We start from the raw sequence: 16,469 nt of genomic DNA on the forward strand, positions 1-16,469 counted from the left end.
TATCCAATCTGTTTACTGTTTATTATGATCTTCTGGTGTCAGTCGGTGTGGTAGGCTACATTTGCATTTTCTGTCTTATTACCTCGAAACATTCGTAAACAGCGCGTCTTATAAAAATAATACAAGGATAATAGCCTAGATAATAACAAGGACGCAACCGCACCAACAGTTTCCAGTATCCAAGTATGAAAAAGCACACTTAAAATAACAGACACGGACTCCGCCGACCCCTGATATGGACATTGAGCCCAAACTCTATTCTGCAAGTGATCTGGCAGAGCTTTTTAAAAGTGCCTGGGTGCTGAGGGCCGATTGGCCTGTATTTTTGGAACAGTGTTGGGATCTGGTAGCCTTGTTGGGACTGCTAAAACATATCCAGGAGCTCCGAGCGCAAAGAGGGGAGGCAGGGAGAGGGGAGAGGGGTGAAAGCCATGAAAGACCACTGGCTCGACAATTCGATTAAATAGATCATTGTGAACTAAAACAATTAGCATGTAACTTTAAAAAAAAAAAAAATAAAACAAAGGAACCCTCCCTCTCCCAAGTCAAATTCAAACTTTAGCACGTTTCTTTTAGCTGTAACATTTTTAAGGATTTACCTGCAGACAAATTATGCGCGTAGGCTATACGACGAGGTTCAACGCGAGGGAAGGATCTCCCGTCTCCCTTTTACGCGTCTGCGGAGTTTGACAGATGGATCTAACGGAGACTAAGCCGTTCGTTATTGTTGATTTTTAAAGTCGCGCCTGAAAGTTTGACAAGTTCGTGGTAATTGCATTAAGAGCGATGAGCGGAGGTCGCTTCGAGTTCGACGATGGGGGAGCTTATTGTGGAGGCTGGGAAGGAGGTAAAGCGCACGGGCACGGGATCTGTACCGGACCTAAAGGACAGGGAGAGTTCTCCGGTTCCTGGAATTACGGGTTCGAGGTGGTGGGAGTCTACACCTGGCCCAGTGGAAACACTTACGAGGGGTATTGGTCCCAAGGAAAGCGTCACGGTCTAGGTGTGGAGACCAAGGGACACTGGATCTACAAGGGAGAGTGGACGCACGGATTTAAAGGCAGATACGGGACGCGCATCAGTCAGGCCAGCGGTGCCAAGTACGAGGGCACCTGGAATAACGGACTGCAGGATGGTTACGGCACGGAGACCTACGCGGATGGCGGTAAGGTCGGAGAACAGACTTTTTTTGTGAGCGCACACCGCACTCTTTCAGCTGACATTTTAAGTTCGGGGTTAGTATGTAACGCAATAGGCTACCTAGCCTTCACCAGTGGAGTTAAACGATTCCGTCTCCGATTCGTCTTATCGAGAAACGCTGAAAGGCAAAATGCACTTAGGCTACTACTCACTTGCTAGATTAATAATCTTGATTTCAAAAACAATTCAAAAGTAATTGTAGCCTAATGCACAAATTAATAGGCTACTAACTAAACAAAACTAGGAATGCAATGGTAACATATTTCATTCATTAAACAGCACCGACTGAACGAAAAGTCGAGTAAAAGTAGCTCAGCAATCTCTTCATGAGTGGATTTGATTCACTGAAAAGAACCGAGTACCGTAATGCTGTCTGTCAGATACGAACACTGTATTTTTAAATAGGAAGTAATAGGAAGAAGTACATGACTACACCTATCGTGCTATGCGGCTGTGTTAATGTGGAATGATCGTTTACTGAATACTGTACACACTGCAGAATATCTGAAATGTTTTATGGTAAGTGAAACCGTGGATATTACATCATAAGCATTTCACAATATAGGCTACGTGTTAGCAAGAGGCATTCAGACATCATCTTGAAAATAAAAAAAAAAAATGTTGAATTCGAAACTATTTTGAAAATGAGATTTTAATAAGAATCACATCGTGATTCTTTTGTATGCAGAAAAAAAAAATCACATCCTGTACACAGCCTACTGTGCAGCAATCTAAAAGTAGGTTCCAACTCAACATAACAGTGCACGGATATCCTTACATGGCTGAAAGATCCCCATAAATATATCTCTGAAAACATCAAAACAAAATAATAATAATAATTAAATTGAATAAACAGTCATATTCTTGTTAGTAGTATAAACTCTAGGCTTACATTCATGGAACCCTGGTGTTGCCACAGATGGCCTTTTGGGTAAATGCCTATTGCTAAGAAACATTTGCCAGTGCAGAATGGAGGGTGGTTACAAATTAGTGTCACAAATCCCATTCTTTCTGGACGTGTGGTGTGAGTACAAATAAAAAGGCCCATTCATTGCTGGCCAAGTTGTTTTTCTTTTGTTGGGTCAGGCCGTTATGTGGACTTCCAAGACAGCTTACTGACTTTCAGTTTTATTCCCAAATTGTCAATTCTGATTACTACATAGTATTATTTTATCAGCATTCTTGGAATTATAGATTCAGAGTTACCTTTTGTGTGTGCACAATGCACAATATATGCAAATACGGCCCAAACTGTGGTTTAATTTTAGTTGAAATTGCTTTCATTTTTTTGTCATGTATTGCAATAAAATTCATGCATTTCAGAGTATGACTAAAGACTAAACGATAACTGTAAATATAGCAGTAACCAAGTTAGTGTCCATAATAAGGCACAATAAGGTTCCATTTGATAGAACTGCAATTATGTCGTCAAGCATTTTAAATGCTCGAGTTGGGCCGAATGGATTCTGATTGGCTGTCATTGTTTTTATCATTCATCAGCTATAAAGTGCCGTTATTGTCCTACCCAATCTCATGAAATGGCGTATAAATAGTACACCAAATAAAAACGTGCACACATCCTTGTGAGACCGGGTTCTTATTGTTAGAGTTATCGTCCTTGGGTTCACTGTTTTCTGATGGAGTAGGATGCAATTTCACTAATTATCATACAGGTGTCTTCTACTGTATGTATTGAGCTGTTAGCTGAGTCATCGCTAAGTGAAAAAAGGCACAATAATAGCCGTGCCCGTGCCCTTCTGCCCTGCCCGTCCCTAAGGACCGATGGATCTCAGACATGTGTTGCATGACCAAATCAAACCCACAAGCCCCATGACATAAATAACTGCACGTGGTTTATTACCACAGAGGTTGATATGAAAGAGGCAGTTGTAGCGCTGTAAATACCATTCTTTCGCATGCCTGAAGTGACAATGAGCTTACGGGTGGCCTGTATTTGAATAAAATGCAGTGTTGTAATACAATCTGTAGTTTCGCTGAAGGGATGATAACTCTGTCATCGTTTAAGACCTGTTTACACCAATGATAATATCTTTCTCGATAACGATAACTATAAAGTTTTCCTATTTGGCTTAATTCTATGGGAATTGGGAAGCCCATGCCAAAACTATAAAACAAGACACAGAGGAACGATATTGTTGAGACATGACTTTTTGAATAAAGTGGCAAAATACAACGCTGCTGCACATGTTTAAAATGAATAGAATTTTCTTGTGCATTGGTGTGGACGACAGTATAGTTATAATCTTTCTTGGTGTAAACAGGCCTTTTCTAATTCTTCTGTTTTTCCAAAGTTATTTAAAAATGGTTTAACTGCTTTAGTTTACAATGAAAGTCAGTGGGGTCCAAAACAACATTGATTTTCATTGTACAGTGGAAAAAAAGATGAGATGCTACATTTTAGCTGTATTTTTAAACATTAGTTTATTTTTTTGTTTAAAAGGAATAGTTTGCCCCAAAATGAAAATTTGCTGAAAATTTACTCACCTTCAGGACATAGACGTTTTGGTTTTTATTTCTTTCATCACAAATGTAGCAATCACCTCTGCAGTGAATGGGTGCCATCAGATTGAGAGTTCAAACAGCTGATAAAAATAACACAATGCACAAGTAAGTCCATAATCTATAACGACACGTCCTCCAGTGAAAATCCACCATTGTATTAGATTTGAACAGTTCAAGGTTATTTTTGCTTGCAAATAGTGCTTGGCGTGTGCATATTTCTATCCTAATTCAGACGAGACAAATTTTTCACTACAAAAAGAAATGTGGAGATGACTCTTATTTTAGCTGGAAGCAGCTGTTTAAAGTAAAAATGCCTTTATTTAATTGCTTCACTTCAAAAGAAGCAAACTGATGGACTGGAGACACAGGGATTACTTACAGATTACTTGCTTACATTGTGACAACCAGCTGTGTTTGATCCCTAATTCCAGAAGCACCCATTCACTGCAACGGGTGAGCTATTTTTGTGACCTATTTCTTCAAATTAGTGGTCCATTTAGTACTGGGTTTTATTGTAAAAACAAAATAGGTGTTTTTTATGACAAGAAAATTAAGAAAGTAACTCATACAGGTTTGGAAAGACATAAAATTTGTGTTTGGGTGAACTATCCTTTTATCATTCCTTGACTGATGTCTTCGGCTATACAGGTACCTTCCAGGGCCAGTTCACTGGTGGCATGCGACATGGCTATGGAGTACGTCAGAGCGTTCCCTACGGCATGGCGGCGGTGGTGCGTTCTCCTCTGAGGAACTCCCTGAGCTCCCTGCGCAGCGAACACAGCAACGGGACGCTCCTGCAGCAGGACATCCCGGTCATCACCGCCACCAATGCGTCCGGCCAGGAGACCCCGGTCAGCACGCCTATGCCTCTGGGCCCATCCCGCGGCGGCTTCGCCCTCACACTGCAAGTGGACCCAGATGCGGTCAAGCCCAAGAAGAAGGGCCTCTTCCGGCGCGGCTCGCTTCTCGGCAAGCTGAAGAAGTCCGATTCCCGCACGTCCCTCTCCAGCAATAAGAGCAAGATCAGCTTTTTGCGCAGTGAGTCAGCTCTCAGCTCCGCAGCTAGCGATGCCAACTCCACCATCAGCCTGGGTGAGAGCGAAGGGGAAGGTGAAGGTCACGACTTTCCCCCGGTGGAGTCGGACATCGACGCCACCACCACAGAAGTCTACATGGGAGAGTGGAAAAACGACAAGCGCTCGGGTTACGGCATCAGCGAACGTTCTAGCGGGCTGAAGTATGAGGGCGAATGGCTGAACAACCAGCGGCACGGTTATGGGTGCACCACTTTCGCAGAGGGTGGCAAAGAGGAAGGCAAATACGTTAACAACATGCTGGTGAAGTCTGTGAAGAAGAAGGTGATTCAGCTGAAGGGCACTAAGATCAAGCAGAAAGTGGAGCGCAGTGTGGAAGGAGCCCAGAGGGCAGCCGCTATAGCCAAACAGAAGGCCGAAATTGCCAACTCAAGGTAAGTACATCATTTAACTGTTCGCAGCTTGTTTTTGACATGGTTGACAGTTGGTGGAAAATGAACCCAGACAAAGATCAAGACTAGTCTTTTATCATCTGGACAGAGGGGGTTTATTCTGCTACTAGTACTTCATACATTATTCCACCTATATGACAACACTTAAGATAAAATAAAGCATTAAATGTCAATTTGAGAATATACAAAAATGAAGGCAAAGATATACATATATATGAGTGTGTATACTGTGCATATAATGTATAAATTTAAGAAAAATAGGTTCTCTTTATATATATGTATATATGTATATAGTATAGAATGTATATAGTATAAAATATTATAATATTAATACATAAATGTATATACTAAATACATGTATTAATAAATATGTTCAAAATATATACTGTGTGTGCATTTATAAATAATAAAGAAATCCACATATATTATGTAAACAAAAAAATTTATTTTGGATGTGATTAATCACTATTAATTGTTTGACAGCACAATGTGTGTGTGTGTGTGTGTGTGTCTAAAACGTATTATTACATTTAACATTATTAATGTCAATAAACTTAAAAATGGGAAAAAATATTAATTTGACTTGAATAACACAAAATTATTAAAAGGAATTAAAGCATGACACTGAAACACAAAATAATATAATATATAATAAATGTTAATTATTAAATTATTTTATTTAACTGGTATGAAAACCTCAGCTATTAACTAAAACAAAACCATAAAACATTTTTCGTACTCAGAATTTAAAAAATATATAAATAATAAAAACATAAAAAAATATATATATATATAATTTTTTTATCATAAAAGTAAATTTTCAGTTTATCTTGATGTACTAAAATAAGTACAGCTGAATTCAAAATTAAATAGACATTTAAGAAAAATAAAAAAAAAACACAAAATGAACTTTAATTACAATTAAAATGTAAACACAAAAAAAAAAAGGATATAAAAATAATAAAAGAAGGAATGAAGGTAGGAACGAATGAACAGAACCTCAGCTATATTTACCTCTGCTTTTCAAAATACACCCTAAATATTCTTTTTAAGGAATAACTATTATGTGGTCATTGTTTATGCTAAGCAAAGGGTAAGCCTCCTAGAGGACGTGTTTAGTATATTTTACACAACAAAAAAGCAGCCCGATGTCACTTCAGTGTCGGTTTTCGGCTGTCTAAATGCAAAAACAAGCAGACTCAAAGCAGGCCGCATGTTTCAAGCTTCTTTTCTATTCATGGCGTCTTGGAGGCTAGGCTGAGCTCCAGACATGATAAAGAGGAGTCTAACGCACTGACACTAATAATACAGCTTCCCTCCAGGATAAAATATTTAGATTTCCACACACTCCCGACAGCATCTGCAGTTTATCATCGGGATGCTCGCGGTTATAAACAGCGGGACAATTTCAGGTGCAGTGGCTTTGATAAAATCTTCCCTCCTTGTAAGGAGATGCACAAACCAAAGACAAACAGCCTTGGGTTCCCAGTCATCAGATACTCGCTGCTGTTGATGCTCATCCCATAAAAATGATTTCGCGCATTATTAATAATGACAACCTGGGGACGGACCGAAACCAGATTGCACACAGGAAAACGAATGAATCAAAGGAACAAAATACAAGACTTTATTGTTCTCATTCCTTACATAAGCAAAACATTTATACCTGCCAGAGTAACGACCGTGCAAAAAAGGAGCCTGTTGTTTCTAAACAACTAAAACCACTTTTCGAGCGTTTTAGCCCATGCCAGATGATTAATTGTACAGGAGAAATCGGATCTTATTATTATCAACAATAGGAAACAGACTTCTGATACCAACCCAGATAGATTAGAAAGGGTAGTCGGAAATCAAAACCAACACACAGCTGTCTACAGTGAGCTTGGCTGAACTTGACTGTTGTCATTCAGTAGTACACTAGGTCAAAATGTGGATAAGCAGAGAAAGACCTTTATTCTGATTCTAAATGGTGTATGGTTTAAAAGAAACTATTAGTACGTATAATGTGGGACAACTGTATGTGCTGTTTACAATAAGGCTGGCCTGAATGTAGTGGTGAAACATGCGATGCTAAGGTAATTCTTAATCTAGATTCATGATCTGTAGTAGGTTTGTTAAAAACTGTATGAAGCACAAAAAAATAGCGCAGTATAAAAGCATAAAATTAAAATGTTATAAATAATATAAAATACTTAAATATAAATATGATAATATAATATAAATAGCGTAAAAAGTATTAAATTACGTGTCTAAAAATAGCTTTTTATAAAATAAAAATTTATATAACAGATTAAACAGTATAACACTGTATAAATCAGTTTTGTTTAAAATAAAAATATGTAAGAGTATAAAAAGGAAAGCTATAAATTAAAATGATTATAAAATAAAACAAAATAATATAAAATAACATTGTATAAAATGTTATAAAATAGTATCAAAATAACTGTATAAAATCAAATAAAACTATAAAAAGTATAAAATAGGTGTATATATTAATAAAAAATTAAATTGTACACAATTAATTAAAAATAAAATAATGTAAAATAAAACTGGTATAAAATAAGTAAAATAAATTTTATAAAATAGCTATGGATAAAATAATCAACTTAAACTAAACCAAACTAAACTAAAATAAAGTAAAAGGCTATTTTTACCTCATGTGGTTTAAAGCCCTATCTGCAATTCCTGTGTCCTATCTGTACCTTAATAGACTTCCTTGCCCTCCACCACTGCAAACAAAAAAAAACTCAAAAACAGTGGCCATAGAGTTTGTTCAGTGGGGTCTAGGTCAGAGCCCCTTTGCTCTGATCATAGTGTATTTAGAACAGCAGAGGCTCTTGTGTGGAAGACGAGACTCCTCGGAGGCCACAGCATTGGGTGTAAATGACGCACATGGGTCTGGTGTCAGAAAAGGAGGCCTGCCTAAAAAAGGACAGGCACTATTGCTATATCACAATCACAGGGGAATGCAACAGCTGATAGCCTCTTCTGTCCTCAGCTTCTTAGACACAAACACAGACGTACCTGACGTAATCTACAACCCTATTGATCTCAATATATCTTATTTTCCTATTTGATAAAAGCACAAAAGACCTCTTGGTGGTATTACATGCTGAAATGCGTCAGCCTTGGTGTCAGATCATTCAGGGATATGAATTTTGCCTATCTTGCAAATGAGTCAGAAGACTGGTGGTGTCCAGATGTACAACACCCTACTTTGTTCAGACACGGCAGATCATTTTATTAGTGACTGTCAGACTACATGATACTCGGTTGCATAAAGTGATTAGACTTGATGCTTTAGGAAGTCTTTTTTAATGTTATATTTTTGTTTTGCTGTATGTGTACGTATGTAATGATGTTCTAAATAATGTTTTCCACTCATATTATTATGAATGTAAATAAAAAAAGAGAATTTAGTTCAGATAATGTCTATACTAGTCTGCTGTTATTCAGTTTGCACTCACAAGCAAGAATGATTATTTTTGTAACGTTAAAGGCTATCAATAGTCATGTAAAGGTCAAGATGTGATATGAAATGTCACCTGATAAATGACGGGGTGTTACACCATCACAAAAAAGTTTGACACATTGTACAATGCAAGTAAATAAATAAATACCACCACCAACAAAGATTATTTTTTGTGACAACTATAAATATGAAATGGCAAAAAAGGGAACTAAAAATGCTAATCAGTTGCATGTTTCTATTCAAATGTATTCACTTTACTTGTGAGAGTGTTATGAGACCCAGGTCTCTTTTTGAATAAAAAGTAAATCCTCACATCAGAAACACTATTTAATGAAAGTTTAAACAAAGTTTCTAAATCTGGATTTGCAAATGTTAATGATTTATGTTGCAAAATATCAAAAACAGCACACAAAAACTTGGGTAACTTTATTTTACGATTACACCTATTAGTTGCTTTTTAGCGTGCATATTACTAGATAACTAGCTATTTATTAGTACTAATTAAGCACATATTAATCCCTTATTCTACTTGACCCTATAATCATACCTAAACTTAACAACTACCTTACTAACTATTAATTTATAGCAGCAAATTAAGAATTTATTTCGGGAACAAATCGTAGTCAATAGGTAAGTGTTACTTATTCTAAAATGCTACCATGGGATTTGCAAACCTAAAGATATAGCTTAGAATATAATTGAATAGTACTTTTATAATAAAACAAGTTTTATTATTCTAACATCACTACAACACACTCTGAAAGTAACTATCCACTAATATACTGTATATAATATAGAACATTTATTATTATTGTTGCGACATTTAGTATATTATTAGTATATTACATAACATTTATTTAGCATCAAACAACCAGCCTACTAGTAATGCAGATCAATAGCCTACATTCATTCACTGAATATGTCACAAGTGTATTCATAATAGTTGTTCTTTAATTGCACATAGCATTAATGAGAAACATTCCTATTATGGATATTCATTTCAGTGAGAATTCATGAAAGCACCTCCCAAGAACTTAATGCAGACATTACAGTAAATGTATATCTATGACATACTTCTGGGAGGGTCTGAACATTTCTAAGGCGTTCCAATGACAGCCACCCTCAGTACAGTGTCTTTAAGTGGTCGGGCTATTTTGAACTCAGGATAACATTACAGTATGGAAAATATCACAGAGTAAATACTACATCGCTGTTTTTAATCAAACTGACAAAAAAATGAACCGTGAAGGTTTGTTTACTTCATGCATAAAGATAGATATGGTTTAAAAAAAAAATGTGCTTACTGTAAATGCAAAAAAAAATTTGTCGTAACGTAATTGGCGTGCACTGTCATTTTGCAGAGCAGTAATTTATTATATGACCAACACCAGTAAAACACATGAATAATTTAGCCCATGAATAATTTTGCATGAATGAATATAATCAATGCATGCGGTAGAGAATATAAAGGGTGGTCCTGTCTAAAGCGGCGTGTCGTAGCACAGCAGATCTCATCTCTCTCTGTGAGGTGCAGGGTGTTAAAAGAGTGATTTATTTTAGTTCCAGCTCAATGGGTGAAGAGGACACCCTCTTCTGCTATAAATAACCCCTTGCCATACGACCCCCAACACACTTCTTCCTCTCGTGTTTAAGTCAAACACACCGCAAGCAACCCAAACTCTTCCAGCTCTTGGGTGAGTGGGGTTTCTCTCTGGAACATTCTTTAGCATTGTTGATGTCCTGATGAGCTCCTGCACTTACTGGGATGGGTACTTCACGGGATTCTTAAGAGCTGAGGGGATGTTAACATTGCTTTTTATAGTGCAGGCAACTGCTAACCCATCTCTCCAAATAAAGATGAGAGGGGATGTCTTGAGTTGCTTTGGTTCTATATACAAGGAAGATATGGGAGGAATAGTGTCACACACGTTCTTTTCTTCTCATAGCCAAGTATATCAGAACTGGTAGTCATTTGCCACTTTATAATAGTAAACCATTTCATCTAATGTCAGAAATAAACAGATTTCTTTTAATAGTGCTCCTCTGAAACAGTGCCACAACATATTATATTTATGCATCTGTTGTAAACAGGTGTCAACATAAAGTCCTGATGAATTTCTATTTTGGTTTTATTGATGCTATAGAAACGCTGTGCTTATGGAAGCATGTTACTAACAAATCCAAGCCAATGAGTTCAGTTCCTATGGAAATATGTATTTTAATTTTAATTGTAAATAATTTAGCAGTTTTGTATGGTTGGAACACTCCAATTCCTTTTAATTTTTTAATTAACTGGCATTTAAAAGAAATTAATGTAACTGCAGTTTATTTACAGAATAGTGCAAAATAACTAAATGTAAACATTATACATACACAACTCACAAAAGATCATTTTAAATAAATGTAAATAAACTTTAGATACATTTATCTTTAAATTAAATTTAATTTACTTTTATGGGCTGGGCAGACTTAATTTTTCAGATTGCATTCACTGTGCTGAATTTCCACGGATAACTATTCAGTAAATTGTTCTTCCTGTGTTGAAAATTCAATTCAAATTTACTCATAAAAAAAGAAAAGAAGTGGTGGTAGAAAATCAATTTTCATACCACTTCTGTTTTGACGCTCTGTACCTGAAATCACATCTATTCCTGACCACAAAACTAACTTGATTCACCAGTATTTGTTTTAAAACAACAACCACTGACTACATGTCTTCCCTCTTCACAGAACGGCTCACGCCAAAAGCAAAGGAGATGCTGCAGACCAGGCTGCCATAGCATCTAACAATGAGTCTAGTATCGCCCGTGTGGTTGCCAGAGAGCTCTCTCCCTCCTTCCATCAACCAGGTAGGCAGAAGACTTCATGTTTGCTAAATATATATCAACAGGAACAAGGGCTGATTAAGATCCTCCCTTTCCAGTGAGTGTCTGTTTTAGTGTAGTTTGTAGCTCAGAGAAGTAAATGCAGCTTGAATGCTTGTTAATCTAGACAAAGTCAGATTTACAGTATAGCAGCATTCATTACAGAGCATTCTATGTGCTGTTAAAATCTTGAGTCCCTAAACCCCACATGTAAACATCTCTGAAACAGGATTAGATAGCTAGGACAAGCCATGTTCCTGTGTCTGTCCATCTGAAGGGCACTGCTAAGCTCATGACAGTTTTATTTTGGCACAGTCTTAGACTAAACTGTAGACAAGCATAACAAAATGCATTATTATACTTCATTGCTTATTTTAATAATAAAACATGATATGCTGGCCTGTATTTGTTTTTGATGAGGCTATTCAATTTCTTCCTGAAGTATGGCATTATTATTCTGTTCCTGAGCGGTTGCATTCTTGGCCTCTTACAGTTACCCATCAAATGAAACTGAACATGTTATTCAACACCCTAGTTTTGCATTTCAGTGATAAATATACAGTACAGGGATTTGTTATGCTCTTTTGTGAAAATGCTAGAAACGAAATGTGATAATGTGTCAGAGATAGGCAGACGGTGAGGCACCAAATTTAAATATAGACAATGGTATTCCCTCAAATATATCAGTGCATACACAATTACTCCATAACTGTCAGAACAGTGACTAGAAAAATATTTTTAAATTTTAATCTACACAAGATGGGTAACAAGTTAATAAATTTGTCCAGTATATTCCCATCAATTTACAACGATCAGCTCCAGATCTAGGGAGGGCAGCAGAGAGCCTTTTGCAGTTTTCTTGGTTGTTTAGGAACAATGCAGTGTAATTAGTGCACCTTCTGGCCTATCAAAAATTAATGTATATACTACGTCAGTGTTAAATTATAGTCAGACCATATCAATATCGTCTACTGAACATACAGCTGATTCTAATGCATCACATGATGTCCCTTAGGACCGGAGTATATGAAAAAGCGAGCCTTGCAGGAGGTTGCTGAGAGAAATGAGAATGCAGATACAGGGATGCACGAGCCCTTATTAGCCGAGGATTCCCTACCAACACCCCCGGAGAGCCCCTTCATGCACGAGATGGAAAGTCTTAGACCAAGCTCCACCATTGCACGTACTCCCTCACCCACTGCAGTCATCGTCCCCCAGACACCCAGCAAGGAAGATCCAAACCTCTTGAGCCCTGGCAGCTGGAACGGAGACAAGGCCAGTCGGGGCAGTGGTAGCAGAGGTAGCAGTCGAGCAGGTAGTAGGCCAAGTAGTCGACCCACCACCCCGTCTTCCACTCCTGCCGTTGCTCCCGCTTCAGATGCTGTTCCAGAGGAGCGTTCTGCTCCCAGCAGCAAGGTGCCATCCCGTACCCCTAGCCGCCAAAGTGCCAAAGCCGAGCAGGGATCTGACCTGGAAATCAAAGCCCTGCAGAAAATGGATTTGGAGTCAAGAGCAGCAGAACCTGCTCCTGCTGTTACGCCAGTAAGAACCAACCTCGTCCTCACCACCGACGAAGATGAACCACCTCCTCGCCCTGCCCCCAGGCTGTCCCCCAAAGCCGTCACACCAGAGCCAAAGGCAGCTGAGGTCAAGCACAGAGCTGAAATAAGGGAGCCTGTAAATGAGCGCCCAGCTTCGAAGACAGAAAGCAAACCTGAGTCTAGGACAGAAGTCAGGGAGGAGAAGAAACTAACTAACAGAATTGAGCCTAAACCCTCACCAAAAAGAGAACCAAGCCCTGCCCCAAAAGCTGCACCAAAGCCTGAGCCCAAGTCAGTGCCTAAACCAGAACCTAAACCTGTGGTCAAGCCGGTTGCTAAACCAGTTGCCAAGGTCGAGGCCAAAACTGAAATGAGGCAGAGGTCTATTGTGAAAGCCCCTAGCGAAACAAGACAGGAGCCTCTGGAACTAAATGAGGTAAGGATAACAAATCTAACCTTAGAAATATGATTATAAGTAACATCTCAATTGTCATTTTGGTTGAATCCCATTAAACATCCCAAAGACTGCAGACACACAATTTTCAGATTTAGCAAAACAAAAAATAAAAATGGCTTTTTTCTCTACATGTATATAACTATACATATAAGTCTTGTTAGAGTTCCTAAGGAAAAAAGAAACAATAGATTCCTTGGTTTCACTCAATACTCTTTCTGAACCTCTTGGAACAGCTTCCATTTCTCCTTAGATGTGCATGTTTTGAATAATCAGATCCCCTTTTTATTGCATTAATCAATAAATCTCAGATTATTGTACAGTAGCTCTCCTATCGTAGCTTCAGATGTCCTCCCAATGGCCCATTTGAAAAGCTCATTCTTCTAAACAGCTCTTGAGTGGACTGGAACACACTGCTCTGGAATACAGGTAGATTGTGTTCCTTGACATACTGCCCTGGCTCTGGTCCCCTCACCACTTTTTTCACATTAAGGCACATCTATACAAGGCTGAACCCTCAAAATGACAAATTCTCACCTTCAGAAAGCCCCTTGCAGTCTACCAGATACCCAATATCACATTGCATCACAGCGGCATCTCGTGGCTTACTGACCATAGGTCCCACCAATTAGTTTTTATTAGCATTAAAAAGCATAAAAAGCCCTACCTCTTGCAATCGAAAGAATAGGTGTTTTATTTTTTATGGTTCATGTAAAGCTGGGGTATTTACTTCTGCTCCCGGAGGGCCAATGTCCTGCAGTTTAGCTCCAACCTACCAAAACATGAAATTCCTAGTATTACTGGAAATCTTGATTAGTTGGTGCAGGTGTGTTTAATTAGGATTTTAACTCAACGTTCAATTCTGCTCTTGAGGGGGCCATCTTCTTAAAGAGTTCCAACACATCTACCTAGATGTTTCCAGTAAAGACTTAATATACAGATATAGGAGTAAGGGTTGAAGTTAACTCTGACATAAGTGGCCTTTTAGCAATTTCACAAATAGATACCACCTGGAGTAGCATCATTTGATTAATTTAATTTGCACAATAGACACTAACAACTATGAACCCTTTTTTCTCTTAGGGGCCAAACACGATTATGATCTGCATGGTTATATTCCTGAACATCGGTTTGGCAATCCTTTTCGTTCACATCCTATCTTGAGATGACAATGGCTAAGGTAAGCTGCCACCTTATTTCCTGCATTTTTTCTTAAAAGAGAGAATTATTTTTTCCCTTGTAAAATCACTGTGGGTATTATTTCACACACCGTTTTCCAGCCAAAACCATCCAGGTGAAAGAAACTACCGTGGGGAGCTGTGAGGATGCACTGCGCTCCATTAACGGCTCTGTTGTTGCGTTATCCAGTTTCAGACCAGCCCTTCTGAGCTACTCTAAAGTTGGTTGCCATCTGTAATTGGGCCGAGTGCTCCCAAATGATCAGTGTGTCTCAGTACCTGAACATTATTGAATAAAGCATTTGTGCACATTTGCTTTGTTTGTGGAAGGTACTGCTGCATTTAACAGTTCTGCTGAAGTCTAATGCAGGTGAAACTGAATCATCTTTAAGGGCTAATTGTTACGTACGTTCACAATCACGTCACATATCCTATAGAGCAGAACATGTCACTTGGCATGTAATGTTCATCTTTGGAGAATAAACAAATAGTTATGACATTATGAAATGGGTCAATCCTGTTTTTTTCTTTTCAGTGGCTAAAACAAAATCCACCAGTGCACTTATGTTTTAACAACAGGTAGTGTCATGCATCATAATCTCAGATGCTGTATGCAAAATGTCTTAAAGTCTCTCCTGCATGACAAGGAGCAACATGGCTGAACAATTAAAATATATAGTTGCTACAAAACACAGTGAAATTGTGAGTATTCTACAATAGTGTAATACAACAAAAAGACAAGAAAAAAGTTGTGATGAGAATGTTCTAATTAGAAAATGAGGTCTATGAAGATGTAACATGCTTAATTTTATTAAGCTAAAACATCCCTATAGAGATGGTCTCCACAAGTTTATGTGAGTTTTTAATCACAAATTTAAAAATACAACTATTTATTTAATGGAAAAAGAAAAAAAGGGGGAAATTATGTTTTGGCTTACTAACTGTTGTACTGTGAATTTGTGATGGCTCTTTTGCCTTTTTTTCTTCCTGTACTAGACATAACAGTATGCAAGAGAATGTTCAAACCAGATTGTGCAAATGTACATGTCCCATATTTTTATGCATGTGTGCACATTAGTGTTTTTGTAAACTTTTAAATTCTGAACGTTAACAGAAACATTTCATGGTTTTAGCTATAACCCTCATATAGTAATGTATTACCTCAAAATTGGAAAGGTCTTATAAAAAAAAATGTTAACTGTCCAAAATGTTATTTATTGAATAAATAAATAGGGTTTTAACATTTTATCTAGAATAACAAATTAAGTTGATTAGGGGTTTACAAGTCCCAATTCACCCAAATACACTTGTTTCTTATAGCTTTGAAATCACTAGACATGCCATTTTCACTACTTTGTAACATTAAATCCTTTAATATCTGTAATATGACTTCCAAATGGATTACATTTTAGCTAATAAAGACATAGTATTTCAGCATGGTTGATGCATTGCATTACTTGAGATTATCGTGCAAAATCCCCTCTTCACATGACTGTTACGTTTCTTGTGTTTCAACACTCACAAAATGCACCACACAATTTAAATAAATGACTATCAACTGAACAATTGTCATTCTCTTTACTTTCAGCATTAGAATATGCATTCGGTTGAATGACATTCTGCATTTACATTTGCAGCCCACAACCTCTAAAAGTCTACTAGCACTGTAGATTCTGTTGTCTAAGAAGAGGCAGACAAGGGGGAACAAAGAATATATATTTAAACTCCACCTGTCCACCAGCTTGACATTC

At 37.7% G+C, this 16,469-nt stretch overlaps 1 protein-coding gene across 1 annotated transcript; it reads left to right on the forward strand.

Annotated features, from left to right (window-relative positions):
* The first annotated feature begins 367 nt into the window (after positions 1–367).
* On the forward strand, positions 368–16,281 carry jph2 (junctophilin 2). The gene is made up of 6 exons (XM_043224445.1): positions 368–1,165; positions 4,372–5,191; positions 11,412–11,530; positions 12,561–13,522; positions 14,624–14,720; positions 14,821–16,281. The coding sequence occupies exons 1-5, from the start codon at positions 787–789 to the stop codon at positions 14,702–14,704; spliced, it is 2,361 nt and encodes a 786-aa protein (XP_043080380.1). The 5' UTR covers positions 368–786; the 3' UTR covers positions 14,705–14,720; positions 14,821–16,281.
* The last annotated feature ends 188 nt before the right edge of the window (positions 16,282–16,469 follow it).

Source organism: Puntigrus tetrazona, chromosome 23 (assembly GCF_018831695.1).
Source record: "Puntigrus tetrazona isolate hp1 chromosome 23, ASM1883169v1, whole genome shotgun sequence".
Taxonomy (NCBI): Eukaryota; Metazoa; Chordata; class Actinopteri; order Cypriniformes; family Cyprinidae; genus Puntigrus; species Puntigrus tetrazona.

Bases quoted from the DNA above. Each gene is read 5' to 3' on its own strand.
- jph2 (XM_043224445.1), top strand. From the start codon at position 787: ATGAGCGGAGGTCGCTTCGAGTTCGACGATGGGGGAGCTTATTGTGGA. The intron at 5,192-11,411 runs GTAAGTACATCA...CCCTCTTCACAG, and splicing joins GCCGAAATTGCCAACTCAAG to AACGGCTCACGCCAAAAGCA. The intron at 11,531-12,560 runs GTAGGCAGAAGA...GATGTCCCTTAG, and splicing joins TCCCTCCTTCCATCAACCAG to GACCGGAGTATATGAAAAAG.